Raw genomic sequence first — 19,699 nt, forward strand, 5'->3', positions numbered from 1 at the left:
ATGTATTGAAGAGATGCATAGTCTTATGTATTGAAGAGATGCATAGTCTTATGCAGTGAAAAGATGCATAGTCTTACATAGTGAAGAGATGCTTAGTCTCATCTGATGAATAGATGCATAGTCTCATGTGATGAAGAGATGCATAGTCTTATGTATTGAAGAGATGCATAGTCTTATGCAGTGAAAAGATGCATAGTCTTACATAGTGAAGAGATGCATAGTCTCATGTGATGAATAGATGCATAGTCTCATGTGATGAAGAGATGCATAGTCTTATGTATTGAAGAGATGCATAGTCTTATGCAGTGAAAAGATGCATAGTCTTACATAGTGAAGAGATGCATAGTCTCATGTGATGAATAGATGCATAGTCTCATGTGATGAAGAGATGTATAGTCTTATGTAGTAAAGAGATGCATAGTCTTGTGGTATGAAGAGTAGCATAGTCTTATGCAGTGAAGAGATGCATAGTCTTATGTATTGAAGAGATGCATAGTCTTATGTAGTGAAGAGATGCATATTCTTACATGATGAAGAGGTGCATAGTCTTATGTAGTGAAGAGATGCATATTCTTACATGATGAAGAGGTGCATAGTCTTATGTACTGAAGAGATGCATAGTCTCACGTGATGAAGAGATGTATAGTCTTATATAGTGAAGAGATGCATAGTCTTACCTGGAGAAATAACATGCAGGTCTGCATCCATATTTGTACTTGCAGTATTCCAGGACACACTTGAAACATTTAACACCATTTGCTTTCTGTCAACTCTAGGGTGAGATGTATTAATAACGATTAGTGTAGAACAGCACATTTTATGAAGCTATAATTTTATAAAAGGGCATACTGGTATTTCCTCATTATATATCAATTGTCAGAGGCACCCTTCCCCTCCCCTATTTGCATGTCATAGCAATATTAGCAATTAAGGAGAGAACCAAGTTTCCCTATAAAACTGGTGTCACGCACAGGTTTTTTTGACATCTTTGGCCAGATTCGTAGTTTCTGGTGAATTTTTTGCTTCAGTTTTTTGCCATATTTTTTAGACAATAAACACCACCTCCAGATGTTGCATGGAAGTCTATTGGAAATATTAAATGCAAGACACATGTGTGTTTTCTTGTAGTAGCATTTGTTTTACTCTAGTGTGTTTTGTGTCAGTGCCTTTTCTTTTTTTGTTTTTAAATGATGCATGGTCTCGGTCTGGCAATTTTGTCTTGAGTTTTTCTGCCATAGACCTCTTTTGTTTTTGTTTTTGTTTTTTATTTGCACCTTAAAAAATGCACGTGCAATGTGTGTTGACTTTATTAATGATGTTTTTCCTTCTTTTTTTTATGTTTTTTCTTTACAGCTCTATAGAAAAAGTGACATTACAGGCAACTTGCCATGCAAAAAAATACCATTTACAAATGGCAGGTGCTAAAACACCTCACAACCCCTCATAAAATGTCCATTAGCATTTTTGGGGCTTTTTTTCTCTCCCTCCCGAAAATACACTAAGAATAAGAAACCCTAAAAATCAAGTAAACAAGAATGTTTATTTGGACTTTCACAGATTATCACACACATTTCACACAATAAAGACTTATGGGGGAAATGTGGAAACCTATGTAAAGTAGCCTTATTATGGCTGGATCACAACTTATTTCGACTCATGTCTTTTACATTGATATGTTTGATATGTAGCATGAAAAACTCTTGAAAGTTCATCACTATATCATCTGTTTCCATACAAAAAGTCTGTGGGGGTCATTTACAAAGACTGTCTCTTAACACCTGTCTTTGTTTTTCCCCAGTCCAGTTAGTGTTGAGCGAATCGAGTTTGGATTGTTGCATTCGAACCTGATTCATTTGAAAACTTTGTTAACAATATAGCCTCTGTCCTACCGTTAAATGCATGGGCTCCACGAAAGGTGTTTGCGAACTTGTGGCAAGTATTGCTTCGTCTTGCGTCTATGACGTGACACTTCGTTTATTCGTGTAAATTACAGTGTCAAAATCTGAAGCTGAACTCGGCTGCATTGATAAATAAAGTGTCACGTCATAGACACGAGACGAAGCAAGTCTCGCGATATTCACCACAAGTTCTTAAAAGACCTCCGTGGAGCCCATACATTTTACAGTAAGACGGAGGCCATATTGTTAACAAACTTTACGAACGAATTGGGTTCAGATATAGCAATTCAAACCCGATTCACTTAACACTAACTCCAGTCGCTGATTGCAGTAGTTTTTACTCCTGTTTTCAGGTGTAAAAGAAAGTAAATTTTTGGAGCCAAAGTCCTGGCCCCGGGTCTGTCCCTCTCCCAAGTGGTGAGGATGATGTAAAAATGTCTGTGAGATGAAATATTGTTGGACAAGTGTTTTTAAAAGTTTCAAAACAGGGTCTTGTAACATTTTTGATGCCAAAAATTGGTGTGAAAATGCTAGTCAATGACCTCCAAGTGTATGGTGTTAGCCTTTCTGGAACACATACAGTAGAATACATACAATGAATCCACCCTTATCTGATACACATCTGCATTATAAGTAGAAGATACAAGGCAAGATAGACAGGTTCATACTGTAGATGACTCAGTAGTCGTCATTCAGATGTTCACTTTCATTTTAATGCTGTATATAATTTATACCAGCATAGGAACATCAATAATTGTCTTTCTGCATAAGTGCTGCTTAAACCTTAAGTATAGTGCTGCATAGTGAAATGATATTATTACTGTTTCAGTTCCTATAAATGACTGTCCATTACTGTCATTATAATCTATATTCAATGTGAAGGCATTTCACTGCTATCACCAGCTACTTTATATCGAATAGTATAAGAGTACGGCCACATGGTCAGGTTTCCTGATGTAGTTTTGGAAGCCAAAACCAGGAGTGAATTAAAAAAAAAGAGGAGAAGTCTTATCCGTCCTTTATACTTTCTTTCCATTTATGATCCAATCCTAATTTTGGCTTCCAAAACTACATCTAGAAACCTAATCATGTGGATACAGAAAATCAAAAACGTCAAAAATAATAATCAAAGATCGATGGCATGAGTCATATGCTAAACAAAACCGTAGCACAGAAGGCATGAATCATGTAGCTATACCCTAAGAGATAACACGTGTGCAACTGTGGGACCTGGCGCAAGGTTATAAAATGCAAACATGAACAAGATTCTATATGTAAATCTAAAACGTACGTAACCCTAATTTCCAATATGTCTGTGGAGTGGAGAGTTACAACATTCAGAATGTAGTGTATCAAGAATGAGTATATAGAAGAAGATACGAAGAAACACCTACCTTTACCTTCTACATGGATTCTCTTTGCAGCAGTGCCTGATATGTGAAACATACTGTGTATTTACATGAGGTAGCAGCAATTACATGCATAGAGATGTAGCAGAGCAGAGCGCAGGAATCGCTCCCGATTGTTTGTACATCTTTTGTATTCCCAACAAGTCTAAAGCTACAGGTTTGGGCATGAAGGCGGCAGCAGGATACGTCTGAATTAAATGCTTAACTATTGTCATGTGTAGATAAATAGCAAATTATATGTGCTGCTAAATTAAAGAATGAGGTCATGAAGATATTCTGTTATTACAGTAGACTAGAAGACAACAGACATTCAGTCTACATTGTGGATAAGTTGAAGCTGACAAAACTTGTCTAGAAGCAAAATTGTCTATAACCATCAAATCTAGGAGAAAGGCTAAATGTGAGGCATTTAAAGGGGTATTCTCATCTTAAGCTCACATCTGAATTATGGTATAATGGAACTGACTACCGGAATTACGGGATCTAGCCAGACACCTCAGGGGCCTGCTGGATGCAAGCAGTGGTATTTTTCAGCAGAAAACCAACTTTCATGCCAGAAACCTGCTGGAAACCCAATGGATCCCCTGATAATGAATGGGGATCTCCAGTAGTTTCCAGATCTACCAGATACAGTAATTCTGGTGGTCTGTTTCTCTGCCAGAACACACTACTGGAATACCATAACATCAGATGTTGACGTGGACAGATGTGGCAAATGTGGTTGAGCCATAAATGTTCAAGATTAGATACCCTTTTAATAGGGCCACTTGGTGTTCCTGCTATGGAATGATAAAATATGTAGCCTGGTCATAGCCAGAAGACAGGGTCGGACTGGGATTCTTTGGGCCCAGCAGAGAAAATTTTCATTATTATCAGAGCTTAACCCCATATCATAAATGGAGTCTAGAAGGTTTTGATTCAAAGAAACAGACCCTAGTGGCAATTTATTGTCTCTGAAGGCAGCTCCAAATGTATTTCTCTTTCTCTGGACCTTTGGAGCCCACTATGGTTCCAGAACTTAGGCCCACCGAAGGATCCTCTGATACTGGTGGAAAAGTGCAATGCTGGCAGTAGATGCCTGATTATAGACATTTATAATTCATATAAAATCTCACATACACATACAGAGAAGTTTAGTACAGGTTAGAATAAGCATATTACCGTTTGTAAGTTCTACTGTATCTTCCTTGGCATAACTACTAATCATGGCACTATAGTACAAGTCAAGGGCTCTTGCACATGAGTGTAGGGTTACACCAAATGACTTTTGATTTGTACAGAGCGATAAGTCAACCATACACTTCCATGCGTTCTACTGTGCTCAGTATGCAATCAATTTTATACATGGTCTGAAGGGGTTTTCATACAGAAATAAAATTGTAATGTGCACTATTAGTAAAATTGTGATGTGCACTCATAGTATTGCAGAGCTATTCTCTGATTACAGTTTGGCTTCTAGGGAAGAAACACCTAGTCAATAGTCATACGCAAGTCACGCACATGCAAAGTGCCTCTAGCTTTATAATATGAAGCTGCAGATTCAGCAGCTATGGAACCTTACAGCATCCTGCACATACTAAGTAGTGTGTGTGAGGGTTAGGTTTTTAATATATTGACTTGGCAATAAGGTTTGTATAGTCTGCCATCACCTCAGCCCCTATGGCTGTGGTTCCCTAGCAGTATTGGTGGACAGTACAGAAGCATGGTGATATTAATGCAACAATAATGTAATCATATTAGTAAACTACTAAGATTTATAAATAATATAAGACTCGTTTAACTGTATGACATCATCTATGGCTGCAAGTGACACCATTGGAGGAGTGTCTAGATGTTAGACCCAGGTATAGATTTTTCACTGTGGCCCAGAAACCACTTACGGTAAACTATCTCTAAACACAGATTTGATAATACATGAGAATTCATACTGGAAAGTAAATATAATAAAATCATAATATAAAATGACTATACTAACATGTAGCACACAATGTATCACACAACTACCCCACACAATAGAGCTTTACCTTGCTTTGAGGAACACATGTCTGGTTGTTCCATGTGGGAAGATGCTGGGGTAAATCCAAGACCATAATGTTGGTTGATGGCATATGATTAAAAGAGACAAATCCTTAACATCTGAAGCAGAACCAAGTGCATGAGATTAAACCACCTTGGGCACCTGCTGGGAAAGTCTACAATCTTTTTTATCCGTAAAGAACCTGCTTCTCTCATTAATGACAATGACTCACTGGGAAGTGTCAAGGTGACAAGTCTGAACTTCTCCTCTTAAACTAAACAGCCTCTAGAAAGGTGTGTTTCACATTTAATGGATCATGGGGCGGATGTGTATAGAATAATTGTCTTTGGAAAGGTTTTGTAACTTATTATTACGTTTTCTTCTTTTCAAATCCTTCAAATCCTTCTGAAAACCAACATTAGATCATTATCTTCTGCCAACGTACAGTACATATTAAATACATGAAACTTCAGTATTTACCACATATGGAGCTTGAGAACATTCATTTCTATACTTTAAATCATGATGATATTAATTTCTGGCCTCAAAACATCCTTTGTATGGCATCCATAGAAACATAGAAACATAGAATGTGTCGGCAGATAAGAACCATTTGGCCCATCTAGTCTGCCCAATATACTATCCATGTGGAAAGGGTCATTAATATTGTAAGGGGTAGTGAACTAGGAACATTTTAGGGGCTCCAGTTTAGTGTTGGAAGGGAATCTTGATTTCTTCTGACTCATACTCACTAACCATACCTGCAGCTTCCACTGATGGACTATGATACCATGATTAAAGGTATGTTCACAGGTGGCACATTTGCTGTAGGAATATTTTTTCCAGAAATCTGTGCTGTGAAAATAACCTCAATCATTTGTACAGAGCAGATTTTCAGCTGCAAAACATTTGTGCAACAAATTAGCCATGTGAATACACCCATACTATTGTAAGTGCAGTAGTCATGAGTTTCTAAGCTTGGATCTCAGTGTCACGGTAAAGAGCAGTGAACCCTGAACTTCCCGTCCCACTATCCCTACCTACTTGCACGATTCGCTCTAGCCAGCGGCCCACAACTGGATGACAGTCTCTTCCTAGATAAGTGCGGAGGCCTACAAGAAAGGAAAAACATCTAGTGACAGATTAAAACCACAGAGAAATTGCTGGAACAAACTAGCCGGGTCAAACCAGGAGAGACTAATATAAGCCAAATCAGAACCAGATGCAGAAGCAAAACCAGAATAGCAATTAGGGCAAATCAGAATCAAAACCATTACCAAGTCAGAAGGTCAGAACTAGGAGGATGAGTCAGGATCCAAATTGTCAACCAATAATCAGAGGTCAAGGTCCAAGCAGGGTCAGAATACCAGGAAAGTCAGAATAATATCCAATAGAAACACTAGTGAGGAATCCGAAGACACTTATTACAGGCAATCTGTGGGCAGCAGGTTGCCTGTTTAAATATCCCGCACTTCCTGATCATGGGACATGTCCGGCATCACATGAACAATGACATCAGCTCGCAAGATGTGTTACCGCCACATCTGATTGGCTGGCAATTTCTGCACCAGGAAGCCCAGCATGTCCTATTTTAAAAGGTTTGGCGCATGAACAAGGTATAAAGTGGTTGTCCAAAAAATAAGTTAAAAGTGTATTATCGCAGGAGATTCTAAATGCGGGGACCGACACCAATCAAAAGAACAGAAGACTTGAGCCCACTTTTTGACTGGACCATTGGTCATAAATGTGCACTTCTGCCTCATACACTGTCTATGGAACTGAGTAGGTCGGTCCCATAGAGATTGAGTGGGGCCGTAGTACACATATGTGACCACTGCTTCAAGTCGCTTCAAGTCATACAGGACACTCAAGGCTCGAGTTCTTGTGATTGGAGTGGGTCCCAGGCAGCATTTGGCCTCCCCAGCAACTATACATTGGTTACCCTAATTTGGCTTTATATCTGGAGTGAATCTACTGTAAAGTAGCACATACATACTAGGGATCGACAGGTATTGATTTTTTTTTAGAGCCGACACCGATACCAATAACCTGTGAACTTTCAGGCCGATAGCCGATAACTTATACCAATATTCTGTGCATTTTCATAAAAACAAAACAAAAAAAAAAACATTTTTCTGTTACAGCGTTCACCACATAGGAGATTTTCCTAAATCTTTTAATAGTTTGGACTTTTCGGACATGGCAATATGTGATATGTTTATTTATTTATTGTTTATATATTTTATATATAAAATTGGGAAAGGGGGTGATTTATACTCAATATATTTTTTTTATTTTTTCTTACTTTTTAAAAAAACTTTTTATTTAATAACTATTTCCCCCCTTAGGGGCTAGAACCCTTGTCCTATTCACCCTAATAGAGCTCTATTAGGGTGAATAGGATTTCCCTAGTGATGATCGAGCACCCCGATGCTCGGGTGCTCTGCCCGAGCACACCGGGATGTTCGGGTGCTCTACCGAGCACCCGAGCCCGATAGAAGTCAATGGGAGGGCCCGAGCATTAGACCAGGCACCCGCCGGCTCTGAAGAGGGGAGGGTGCCTGGTTCATAGGAAAAGGTCAGAAATTGATGGAAACACCACCGAAATGGGTCGGGGACAGCATGGGGTGGATGATCAAACTGAACTCATTGGAAGAGGAACAGACGGTGGCATTGTATTGTACCTGTAGAGGTGAAATTCTTGTACCGGCGCAAGCCGAACCACAGCCGAAACCTTTGTTGCCACGAACGTTTTCATTAATCATCAACTTAAGTTGGAGGTTCGAAGACGATCCCCGGCAGCGTTATTCCCATTTCCCGCTGAGCATTTTCTGGGAAACTAAAGTCTTTGGGTTCCGGGGGGAGTATGGTTGCAAAGCTGAAACTTAAACTAATTGATGGAAGGGCACCACCAGGAGTGGAGCCTGCGGCTTAATTTGACTACGCACGGGAAGCCTCACCCGGCCCGGACACAGAAAGGATTGACAGATTGATACCTATTTCACGATTCTGTGGGTGGTGGTGCATGGCCGTTTTGAGCGTGTGGATCGAGTCAATTTGTGTGGTTCATTCCGATAACCAAAGACACTCCTCCGTGCTAATTAGTTACGTGACCCCCGGTGATTACGATGGTGTTGACCAGACTATCATCTGATGATAATGAACTTGGAAGAGGAACAGACGTTGAGCTGACTGTGTAAAAAAATGTAGGTGAGGGCCTGCTGCCGCTTTGTTAACTCTAGATAACTTCTAAGCTGATCGCACATCCCTGTGATGTTGACGACCTATTCGGATGTCTGCTCTATCAACTTTCGATGTTCTTTTTTGCGCCTATCATGGTGACCTCGGGTAATGGGGAATCAGGGTTCGCTTCCGGAGAGGGAGCCTGAGGGATGGCCACGGCTACCACTTCCAAGAAAGGCAGGTGGGAGCGCGCAAATTTCCCAGTACCGACTCAGGGAGGTACTGCCGATAAATAACAATACAGGACTCTTAAGAGAGCCTGTCATTGGAACGAGTACAAAATAATTACAGGGAATGTCATAGGTATTTAGGATGAGGAAACATTATACAGAAGAGGTAAAGTATGATTGATGGCCTGCTGGTGACCCACTAAAACATTAGGGGTGAGGGTCTTCAGCTGAGCTGACCTTCTAAAACATTATGGGTGAGGGCCTGCTGGTGAGCTCACCATCTAAAACATTACGGGTGAGGGCCTGCTGGTGAGCTGACCATCTAAAACATTATGGGTGAGGGCCTGCTGGTGAGCTGACCATCTAAAACATTATGGGCGAGGGCCTGCTGGTGAGCTGACCATCTAAAACATTATGGGCGAGGGCCTGCTGGTGAGCTGACCATCTAAAACATTATGGGCTAGGGCCTGCTGGTGAGATGACCATCTAAAACATTATGGGTGAGGGCCTGCTGGTGAGCTGACCATCCGAAAAATTATATGAGAAGGCATATACGTGATGGATGAGGAGGAGGAGGATGAGAAAAGAAAGATTTAACCATATACCATTTTTGTGGCGGAAGGGGTGCATGGGAATACAGAGTATTCAGTACATTCTAAACAACACATTTAAAGTGCCTTTATGTTCAGTCGTGACTTTCCTCTGGTGGAGTGGAGAAGTCAGGGGCAATCCAGGCCTTGTTCATTTTTATAAGAGTCAACCTGTCAGCATTTTCAGTTGACAGCCGTATACGCTTATCTGTTATAATGCCACCAGCAGCACTAAATACCCGCTCAGACAAAACGCTGGCGGCAGGGCAGGCCAGCACCTCCAAGGCGTAGAGCGCCAGTTCGTGCCACGTGTCCTGCTTGGACACCCAGTAGTTGTAAGGCACAGAGAGATCACTGAGGACGCTGACACGGTCTGCTACGTACTCCTTTACCATCTTCCAAAACTTTTCCCTCCTTGTGACACCAGGACGTGCATCATGTTGAGGGTGCTGGCGGGGTGTCATAAAACTGTCCCAGGCCTTGGAGAGTGTTGCCCTGCCTTTGTTGGAAGTGCTGTGTGTTCCCCTTGTCTCCCACCTCTGTTGCCCAAGGAAGTACGGTCTCTGCTGCCAGTGCTGTCAGATGGAAATTTTTGCAGCAATCTGTCAACAAAGAAATTCTGGTATAGCACCATTTTGCTCGTCCACTCCACCGGAGGAATGAGAGATGAGAAGTTCTCTTTGTAGCGGGCATCCGGAAGGGTGAACACCCAGTAATCCCTGTTATCTAAAATGCGTATAACACGGGGGTCACGGGAAAGGCAGCCTAACATGAAGTCAGCCATGTGTGCCAGAGTACCAGTGGGCAAGACTTCGCTGTCGTCATCAGGAGGATGACTGTCCATCTCCTCATCCTCTTCCTCCTCTTCTGTCCACCCACGCTGAACAGATGGAATTAAAGTTCCATGGCTACTACCCTGTGTAGCGGAGGCAACCGTTCCCTGCTCCTCCTCCTCCTCCTCCTCCAATACGTGCTGAGAAGACAAACTGAGGGTGTTCTGGCTATCAAAGAGAACTTCTCATCTCTCATTCCTCCGGTGGAGTGGACGAGCAAAATTATGCTATACCAGAAGTTCCTTTTTGACGAATTGCTGCAAAAATTTCCAACTGACAGCGCTGGCAGCAGAGTCCGTACATCCTCCTGATGTTGCAGCTGGTATTCCAATACTGCCCTCTGCTGCTCACAAAGCCTGGCCAACATGTGTAACGTGGAGTTCCAGCGTGTGCTCATGTCGCACAACCGCCGGTGAGCTGGCAATTTCAAGCGCTGCTGCAGCGTCAACAGACCGGCTGAAGCTGTTGATGACTTGCGGAAATGTGCACACACGCGGCGCACCTTCGCCAGTAGCTCGGGCAAATTGGGGTAGGTTTTCAGAAACCGCTGAACCACTAAGTTAAAGACTAGGCATGGGATGTGTGTGAGCTTGCCGAGCTCCAAAGCCGTCACCAAGTTACGCCCATTATCACACACAACCATGCCTGGTTGCAGGTTGAGTGGCAAGAGCCACAGCTCAGTCTGGTCTCTTATCCCCTGCCACAGCTCTGCGGCGGTGTGCTGTTTATCCCCTAAGCATATCATCTTCAGCACGGCCTGTTGACGCATCCCCACAGCAGTGCTACACTGCTTCCAGCTACCAGCTGATGGCTGACTGGTGCTGCACGCAGAGAATTTGGAGGTGGAAGTGGAGGAGGAGGCGGAGGAGGAGGAGCCACTTACATATGTGCTGGTGGTAACCCTGATGGAAGTAGGGCCCGCAATCCTGGGCGTCGGTAGCACCTGTGCCATCCCAGGGTACAAGTCGCTCCCAGCCTCCACTACGTTCACCCAATGTGCCGTCAGGGAAATGTAGCGTCCGTGGCCATAAGCACTTGTCCATGTGTCAGTCGTTAGGTGGACCTTAGCAGTAACTGCGTTGGTCAGGGCACGGGTGATGTTAGCAGACACATGCTGGTGTAAGGCGGAGAAGGCACACCGGGAAAAATAGTGGCGGCTGGGGACTGAGTACCGAGGGACGGCCGCCGACATCAGGCCGCGAAAGGCCTAGGTGTCCACAAGCCTAAATGGCAACATTTCAACCGCCAGTAACTTAGAAAGTTGGGCGGTTAGTGCCATGGCCTGTGGGTGGGTGGCTGGGTATTTGCGCTTGCTTTCAAATGCCTGGGGTAAAGACATTTGGACGCTGCGCTGGGACAGGGAAGTGGATGTGGTCGCTGATGGTGCTTGCGACGGTACAGGTGCAGCGCGGGAGGCATCTGGGCCTGCGCCTTCGACAGGCAATTGGTCGTCACCCAACATGGGGGAAGAGGAGGCAGTGGTGTGACCCGCGGACACAGATTGTGGACCCAGGCATTCCTCCTACTTATTGCGGTGCTTGGCTGCCATGTGGCGGATCATGCTGGTGGTGGTGAGGTTGCTACTGTTCACACCTCGGCTCATTTTGGTGTGGCACAGGTTGCAAACTACTATTCTTTTGTTGTCTGCACTTTCCGCAAAAAAGCGCCATACCGTGGAACACCTACCCCTTGGCAAGGGAGATTTCTGCAAGGGGGTGCTCCGTGGAACACTTGCGGGCCTGTTTGGCGTGGCCTGCCTTCTCCCTGTTGCCACCCCACTGCCTCTTCCAGCCTGTTGCTGTGCTGCAGATTGCTCCCCCTCGGGACTGCTGTCCTCGCTCGCGTTTCCGCCTTCCCATGTTGGGTCAGTGACCTCATCGTCCACCAAGTCCTCTTCAACTTCCCCACTCCGATCATCCTCCTCATTTGCTGACCCCAACACAACTTCAGTGATTGACAACTGTATATCATCCTTTTCATCAACCTCTGCAGACAGTAATTGTGGTTGACTTGGTGGCAACTGTGTCTCGTCATCATCCACCTCCTTAAACACATCATCTTGTGAGTGTAAAGGCTTTAGAGGTTGAGAATCAGGGCACAAGATCTCTTGTCCCTCTTCAAGAGTGCTTGGGGAGAGGGCCAAATTAAGTGATGGGGGTGAAAATAGCTCCTCGGAACATCCGAGTACCGGATCGCTTGTTTGGCCAGACTCTACATGGTGGGAGGAAGGATTGTCAGGGTGAGGATTGTGTTGTTGACCAGACTGTTATCTGCTGCAATCCAACCGACCACCTGGTCGCACTGGTCTGACTTCAAGAGTGTTGTCTTGCAACGCCCTGCAAACTGGGACATGAAGCTAGGTATCGTGGATGACTGTTTTCCTTGTGCTCTGGCAGCAGGCACAGTTGCAACGCGCCCTGAGCCACGGCCACTGCGTGAACCATCAGAATCACGTCCACTTCCCCATCCCTTAATACTCGCCTTCTTCATATTGACACTGGATGTCACTGATATTTGGATTAAATATAGGCCTCACACACTGTCTAGAAATAAGTGTATATTTGCTTCTCACTGGTCACCGCAAGCAGAGTTTGAACAATACAGAAACTGACTGTAACTGCTATTTAGATTAAATATAGGCCTCACACACTGTCTCTAAATAAGTGAATATTTGCTTCTCACTGGTCACAGCAAGCAGAGTTTGAACAATACAGAAACTGACTGTAACTTCTATTTGGATTAAATATAGGCGTCACACACGGCCTAGATATCAGTGCTGATTTGCTTCTCACTGGTCACAGCAAGCAGCGTTTGTTTAATACAGAAACTGACTGTAACTGCAATTTGGATTAAATATAGGCGTCACACACGGCCTAGATATCAGTGCTGATTTGCTTCTCACTGGTCACAGCAAGCAGAGTTTTTAGAATGCAGAAAATGAATGTCACTAACGGTCGCCCTGACACAAAAAAATAATTCCCCCATAATAAATTTTGCTGCCACCTCTAACAATAGTCCTTAAAAGGACTTTTGGGTCTCTGAAAGGTTTGAGATCAAATTCGCTCTACACTCACTCTGTCCCTTCCTAACAGCAGCTCTCCCTGACTCGCAATGAGCCGAACCCGCGTGACCGGGTGCTATATAGCACCCGATGACGTGTGCCGGCCAGCCAATCACTGTAATGCCAGTAGAAAACATGTCTAATGGCATTACAGTGATGGCAATACTTACAGCATGTTTATTGGCTGCTTAGAAGGCGCCAAACGTCCGGGGAGGAGACTCGAGCATGGCGCTCGGATCTGGTACTGTGGTACTCGGCAGAGCGCTCGGATCAGAATCACGTCCACTTCCCCATCCCTTAATACTCGCCTTCTTCATATTGACACTGGATGTCACTGATATTTGGATTAAATATAGGCCTCACACACTGTCTAGAAATAAGTGTATATTTGCTTCTCACTGGTCACCGCAAGCAGAGTTTGAACAATACAGAAACTGACTGTAACTTCTATTTGGATTAAATATAGGCGTCACACACGGCCTAGATATCAGTGCTGATTTGCTTCTCACTGGTCACAGCAAGCAGAGTTTGTTTAATACAGAAACTGACTGTAACTGCAATTTGGATTAAATATAGGCGTCACACACGGCCTAGATATCAGTGCTGATTTGCTTCTCACTGGTCACAGCAAGCAGAGTTTGTTTAATACAGAAACTGACTGTAACTGCAATTTGGATTAAATATAGGCGTCACACACGGCCTAGATATCAGTGCTGATTTGCTTCTCACTGGTCACAGCAAGCAGAGTTTGTTTAATACAGAAACTGACTGTAACTGCAATTTGGATTAAATATAGGCGTCACACACGGCCTAGATATCAGTGCTGATTTGCTTCTCACTGGTCACAGCAAGCAGAGTTTGTTTAATACAGAAACTGACTGTTACTGCAATTTGGATTAAATATAGGCGTCACACACGGCCTAGATATCAGTGCTGATTTGCTTCTCACTGGTCACAGCAAGCAGAGTTTTTAGAATGCAGAAAATGAATGTCACTAACGGTCGCCCTGACACAAAAAAATAATTCCCCCATAATAAATTTTGCTGCCACCTCTAACAATAGTCCTTAAAAGGACTTTTGGGTCTCTGAAAGGTTTGAGATCAAATTCGCTCTACACTCGCTCTGTCCCTTCCTAACAGCAGCTCTCCCTGACTCGCAATGAGCCGAACCCGCGTGACCGGGTGCTATATAGCACCCGATGACGTGTGCCGGCCAGCCAATCACTGTAATGCCAGTAGAAAACATGTCTAATGGCATTACAGTGATGGCAATACTTACAGCATGTTTATTGGCTGCTTAGAAGGCGCCAAACGTCCGGGGAGGAGACTCGAGCATGGCGCTCGGATCTGGTACTGTGGTACTCGGCAGAGCGCTCGGATCAGAATCACGTCCACTTCCCCATCCCTTAATACTCGCCTTCTTCATATTGACACTGGATGTCACTGATATTTGGATTAAATATAGGCCTCACACACTGTCTAGAAATAAGTGTATATTTGCTTCTCACTGGTCACCGCAAGCAGAGTTTGAACAATACAGAAACTGACTGTAACTGCTATTTAGATTAAATATAGGCCTCACACACTGTCTCTAAATAAGTGAATATTTGCTTCTCACTGGTCACAGCAAGCAGAGTTTGAACAATACAGAAACTGACTGTAACTGCTATTTAGATTAAATATAGGCCTCACACACTGTCTCTAAATAAGTGAATATTTGCTTCTCACTGGTCACAGCAAGCAGAGTTTGAACAATACAGAAACTGACTGTAACTTCTATTTGGATTAAATATAGGCGTCACACACGGCCTAGATATCAGTGCTGATTTGCTTCTCACTGGTCACAGCAAGCAGCGTTTGTTTAATACAGAAACTGACTGTAACTGCAATTTGGATTAAATATAGGCGTCACACACGGCCTAGATATCAGTGCTGATTTGCTTCTCACTGGTCACAGCAAGCAGAGTTTTTAGAATGCAGAAAATGAATGTCACTAACGGTCGCCCTGACATAAAAAAATAATTCCCCCATAATAAATTTTGCTGCCACCTCTAACAATAGTCCTTAAAAGGACTTTTGGGTCTCTGAAAGGTTTGAGATCAAATTCGCTCTACACTCGCTCTGTCCCTTCCTAACAGCAGCTCTCCCTGACTCGCAATGAGCCGAACCCGCGTGACCGGGTGCTATATAGCACCCGATGACGTGTTCCGGCCAGCCAATCACTGTAATGCCAGTAGAAAACATGTCTAATGGCATTACAGTGATGGCAATACTTACAGCATGTTTATTGGCTGCTTAGAAGGCGCCAAACGTCCGGGGAGGAGACTCGAGCATGGCGCTCGGATCTGGTACTGTGGTACTCGGCAGAGCGCTCGGATCAGAATCACGTCCACTTCCCCATCCCTTAATACTCGCCTTCTTCATATTGACACTGGATGTCACTGATATTTGGATTAAATATAGGCCTCACACACTGTCTAGAAATAAGTGTATATTTGCTTCTCACTGGTCACCGCAAGCAGAGTTTGAACAATACAGAAACTGACTGTAACTGCTATTTAGATTAAATATAGGCCTCACACACTGTCTCTAAATAAGTGAATATTTGCTTCTCACTGGTCACAGCAAGCAGAGTTTGAACAATACAGAAACTGACTGTAACTGCTATTTAGATTAAATATAGGCCTCACACACTGTCTCTAAATAAGTGAATATTTGCTTCTCACTGGTCACAGCAAGCAGAGTTTGAACAATACAGAAACTGACTGTAACTTCTATTTGGATTAAATATAGGCGTCACACACGGCCTAGATATCAGTGCTGATTTGCTTCTCACTGGTCACAGCAAGCAGCGTTTGTTTAATACAGAAACTGACTGTAACTGCAATTTGGATTAAATATAGGCGTCACACACGGCCTAGATATCAGTGCTGATTTGCTTCTCACTGGTCACAGCAAGCAGAGTTTTTAGAATGCAGAAAATGAATGTCACTAACGGTCGCCCTGACATAAAAAAATAATTCCCCCATAATAAATTTTGCTGCCACCTCTAACAATAGTCCTTAAAAGGACTTTTGGGTCTCTGAAAGGTTTGAGATCAAATTCGCTCTACACTCGCTCTGTCCCTTCCTAACAGCAGCTCTCCCTGACTCGCAATGAGCCGAACCCGCGTGACCGGGTGCTATATAGCACCCGATGACGTGTTCCGGCCAGCCAATCACTGTAATGCCAGTAGAAAACATGTCTAATGGCATTACAGTGATGGCAATACTTACAGCATGTTTATTGGCTGCTTAGAAGGCGCCAAACGTCCGGGGAGGAGACTCGAGCATGGCGCTCGGATCTGGTACTGTGGTACTCGGCAGAGCGCTCGGATCTGCCGAGCATAGCGATGCTCGAGCCAAACCGGTATTCGGCCCCCTCCATAGTAGAAATCCTCATTGTGCCCCCTTCACAGTAATAATGCCCATTGTGCCTCCTTCACAGTAATAATGCCCACTGTGCTAGTAATGTCCACTGTGCCTTCTCCATATTAGAAATCCTCATTGTGCCCCCTTCACAGTAATAATGCCCATTGTGCCCCCTTCACAGTAATAATGCTGTCTGTGCCCCCTCCATAGTAGAAATCCCCATTGTGCCCCCTTCACAGTAATAATGCCCACTGTGCCCCCTTCACAGTAATAGTGCCCACTGTGCCCCCTTCATTGTAGTAATGCCCTCTCACTCTGTGCCCCCTCCATAGTAAAAATGCCCATTGTGTCCCCTTCACATTAGTAATGCCCTCTGTGTCCCCTCCATAGTAGTAATGCCCTCTGTGCCCCCAACTGTTTGAAGAGAGGGCAGTGCTCATATGAAAGCTGCTTTCTCTGCTCTGTTCATCTGCTCGTCGTAGCATTGGCAGCGATGAGCAGGTAAACAGAGCAGAGAAGGCAGGGCTCATACAAAAAAAAAAGCGGACAACCCCTTTAAAGACATACTTGGAAAACATTCCATACAGCGTTACAGAACATACAGGGTCACACAGCGCCACATATGTACCTCTTACATCCAGTGACTTCTCTTCTCTGATGTAGATATTCTCTTTCCTCTTCTTCTCCTGTCAGACCAGACCACCCCACCATGGTGACTTCTTTCAGCAGCGCCTCGTCTCTGCAGAGTTTAACAAACAGACATCTTACTATCTTACTTTCCCATCATCCTCCCACCTTCTCAACACCCCATCCTGCCACCGCCAATACTGTGTCCACTGTGCTCCCCAAAACTTTCCTGCAGAAACAGTCCGCCTGAAAATACTGGTACCACACAGATAGTGCGTCAGTACAAAAACAAACACAAATACACCTTTATCATAAGGACTGTGCACAAACTTGGGTATAATGCCAAATAGATACACTAACTCATTATTTTGTGGCACAGCAACATATAGCTTAGTTTGCTTCAATGACATTCATTCAAAAGAATAATTTTTTTGTTAAATTAAACATATAAATAGAGATGAGTGAACTTTTGAAAAATTCGATTCGGCAACTTTTCCGAAGTTTGCCACCAAATTCGATTTGTTACTAATTATTTTGTCACGAATCGCTATAAATCAGGTATACCCAGGCTACTCTGCCTTAGGATACCACCACACGTGGTTGCGGCCACGCAGCAGTGAAGAACTGTGCAACCAATTAACCCACAGTTGCCTTTCATTCAATAATGAATACAGCACTGTATAGTCGGTCTTCATTTTTTATGGCTGCGTGGCACCTTTAATGCACCTCTAAACAGGTGTTGTTGCTTGTATGGGGTTTGGCAAAATATTACTGTTCTGGCCTGCCTGAAAGAAGTAATGCCAGCAAAAGATGAGAATTTGCATCATTAAGACCTGGCCCGCCTAATGTTTGCAGACTGGATGGTAATGGTTGGGATGCTGGGCACTGAAATATTAAAGGCTTCCGTCTTATTAATATTGAATTACATTTACGGCTGATGTATGGATAAGTAAATGTAGGAATAGATACATAAAACTGATGCAGAATAAGTCTCTCTGCACTCTCCCTGCACTCTCCCTACACTCTCCCTGCAGTCTCCCTACACTCTCCCTGCACACTCCCTACACTCTCCCTGCAGTCTCCCTACACTCTCCCTGCACTCTCCCTCTCCAATATTTTTCTACTAATCCTTTTCAGCAACACTGTCCCTAGCACATGAGCACTTGCCACGTCTCTCCCTATGCTGAGCTCAAAGGACTAGTGATCTGTAGTTTGTGATCGAGCATTCCAAAATGAACTGATCTTCTAAGTGAACTAAATGATTTAGTCCACCTTCCTGACAAATATTAGTTCACCAGGAACTAAAGCAAGTTGGAGGAGATAGACACTAGACAGGGGTGATTCAGCAGCTCCAGCAGGATCATTGTCATTGTCACTGTCACTACCACTTGCTTTATAGTCCTACTGCTAGAAAATTAGGAAAACACAATATAGACCAGCAAATGCAAATGAAATAAAACAAAGTATTAAAATCACACTGCTTATGTGTGTGAGTGTACAGTGTGTGTGTACAGTGTGTGTGTAGGCTTATAAAACTCACCTGTTTTGTGATAAAATCCCCATCTCGGTCTAGAGGTCCAGTCTTGATGCTGGCTCTGGTTAGTGAATCTGAACTACTATGGGGCGCTGCTGCGCTCAGTCTTGTACATCTCATTGTACTAGACTGACTGACTGCACCTTGGTGTATAGATAGGACAGGATCCTCCATTCACAATAGGTGATGGTCAAAGCTTATCTACAATGACCTCTGCACAGATCACAGAGCATGCCTAGAAAACGCTCCCATAGAAGTCAATGAGGTCCTCTCCTGACCATTGTGTCTATGAACCATGGGGCTGCTGGAAAGCTAATTTCTTAATGCTTTCTGTTATGAACAGTTCAGGCAAGATGGCCGCCCCCATAATTATGTTCAGGGAAGAGAATAAATAAATCTGCAATCAGAAAACAAAAACAGATTAGAAAAAAGGAAATGTGTCGCTATCTGGTTTGAACTGGTATAAAAGAAAATTTGGAGAGACATTTCCTTTAAACAACTCTTTCAGTATCTGTGAAGGATTCACATCCAAATAGCAGTCTGTATGGATGCTCAAAGTGTGCTGTGTAAAAATAGAAAGTGTATGCATATTAATATGCCATGTGCTAACCATTAGGCCACACGAGTGCTCTAAAGTGTACATATTTTTATTTTTGTAACTGAGGATGTGTTTTTTCCTGAGACCACTTCCTCCATGAATAAACTGGTTACATATGGTTCTATTGCTAGGACTCCTTGCAATTAAAGGCTATGGACATCATTATTAAATTATTTTACATGTGTTAGTGTTTAACTTAAAGGGGTTATCCAAACCTGAAAAACCCACACCCAATGCCCGGGCCCCTCATGCCGAGAATACTTACCTGGTGTCCGGTGCCCGTCTCCTTCCGGATCCCTCACATATGAGG

General features: G+C 43.5%; 2 protein-coding genes across 5 annotated transcripts in view; one reads left to right on the forward strand and one right to left on the reverse strand.

Moving 5' to 3' along the window:
- GPR87 (G protein-coupled receptor 87) overlaps positions 1 to 5,538 on the reverse strand; it is a 38,138-nt gene extending 32,600 nt beyond the window's left edge. For 2 of the 4 annotated variants that reach the window (XM_040428090.1, XM_040428093.1), the window contains exons 1-2: positions 5,332 to 5,538; positions 678 to 772 (exon numbers count right to left, since the gene is read on the reverse strand). In XM_040428090.1, the coding sequence (XP_040284024.1) occupies positions 678 to 756 (79 nt within the window). In that variant the 5' untranslated portion in view covers positions 757 to 772; positions 5,332 to 5,538. Of the gene's footprint in view, positions 1 to 677; positions 773 to 3,292; positions 4,083 to 5,331 lie in introns of those variants that run through there. The other 2 variants (XM_040428091.1, XM_040428092.1) reach the window with 2 other exon arrangements.
- MED12L (mediator complex subunit 12L) overlaps positions 1 to 19,699 on the forward strand; it is a 692,480-nt gene that overhangs the window by 321,940 nt on the left and 350,841 nt on the right. The gene's annotated exons all lie outside the window — the stretch shown is intronic.

The sequence above is a fragment of the Bufo bufo genome, chromosome 4 (genome assembly GCF_905171765.1).
Source record: "Bufo bufo chromosome 4, aBufBuf1.1, whole genome shotgun sequence".
Taxonomy (NCBI): domain Eukaryota; kingdom Metazoa; phylum Chordata; class Amphibia; order Anura; family Bufonidae; genus Bufo; species Bufo bufo.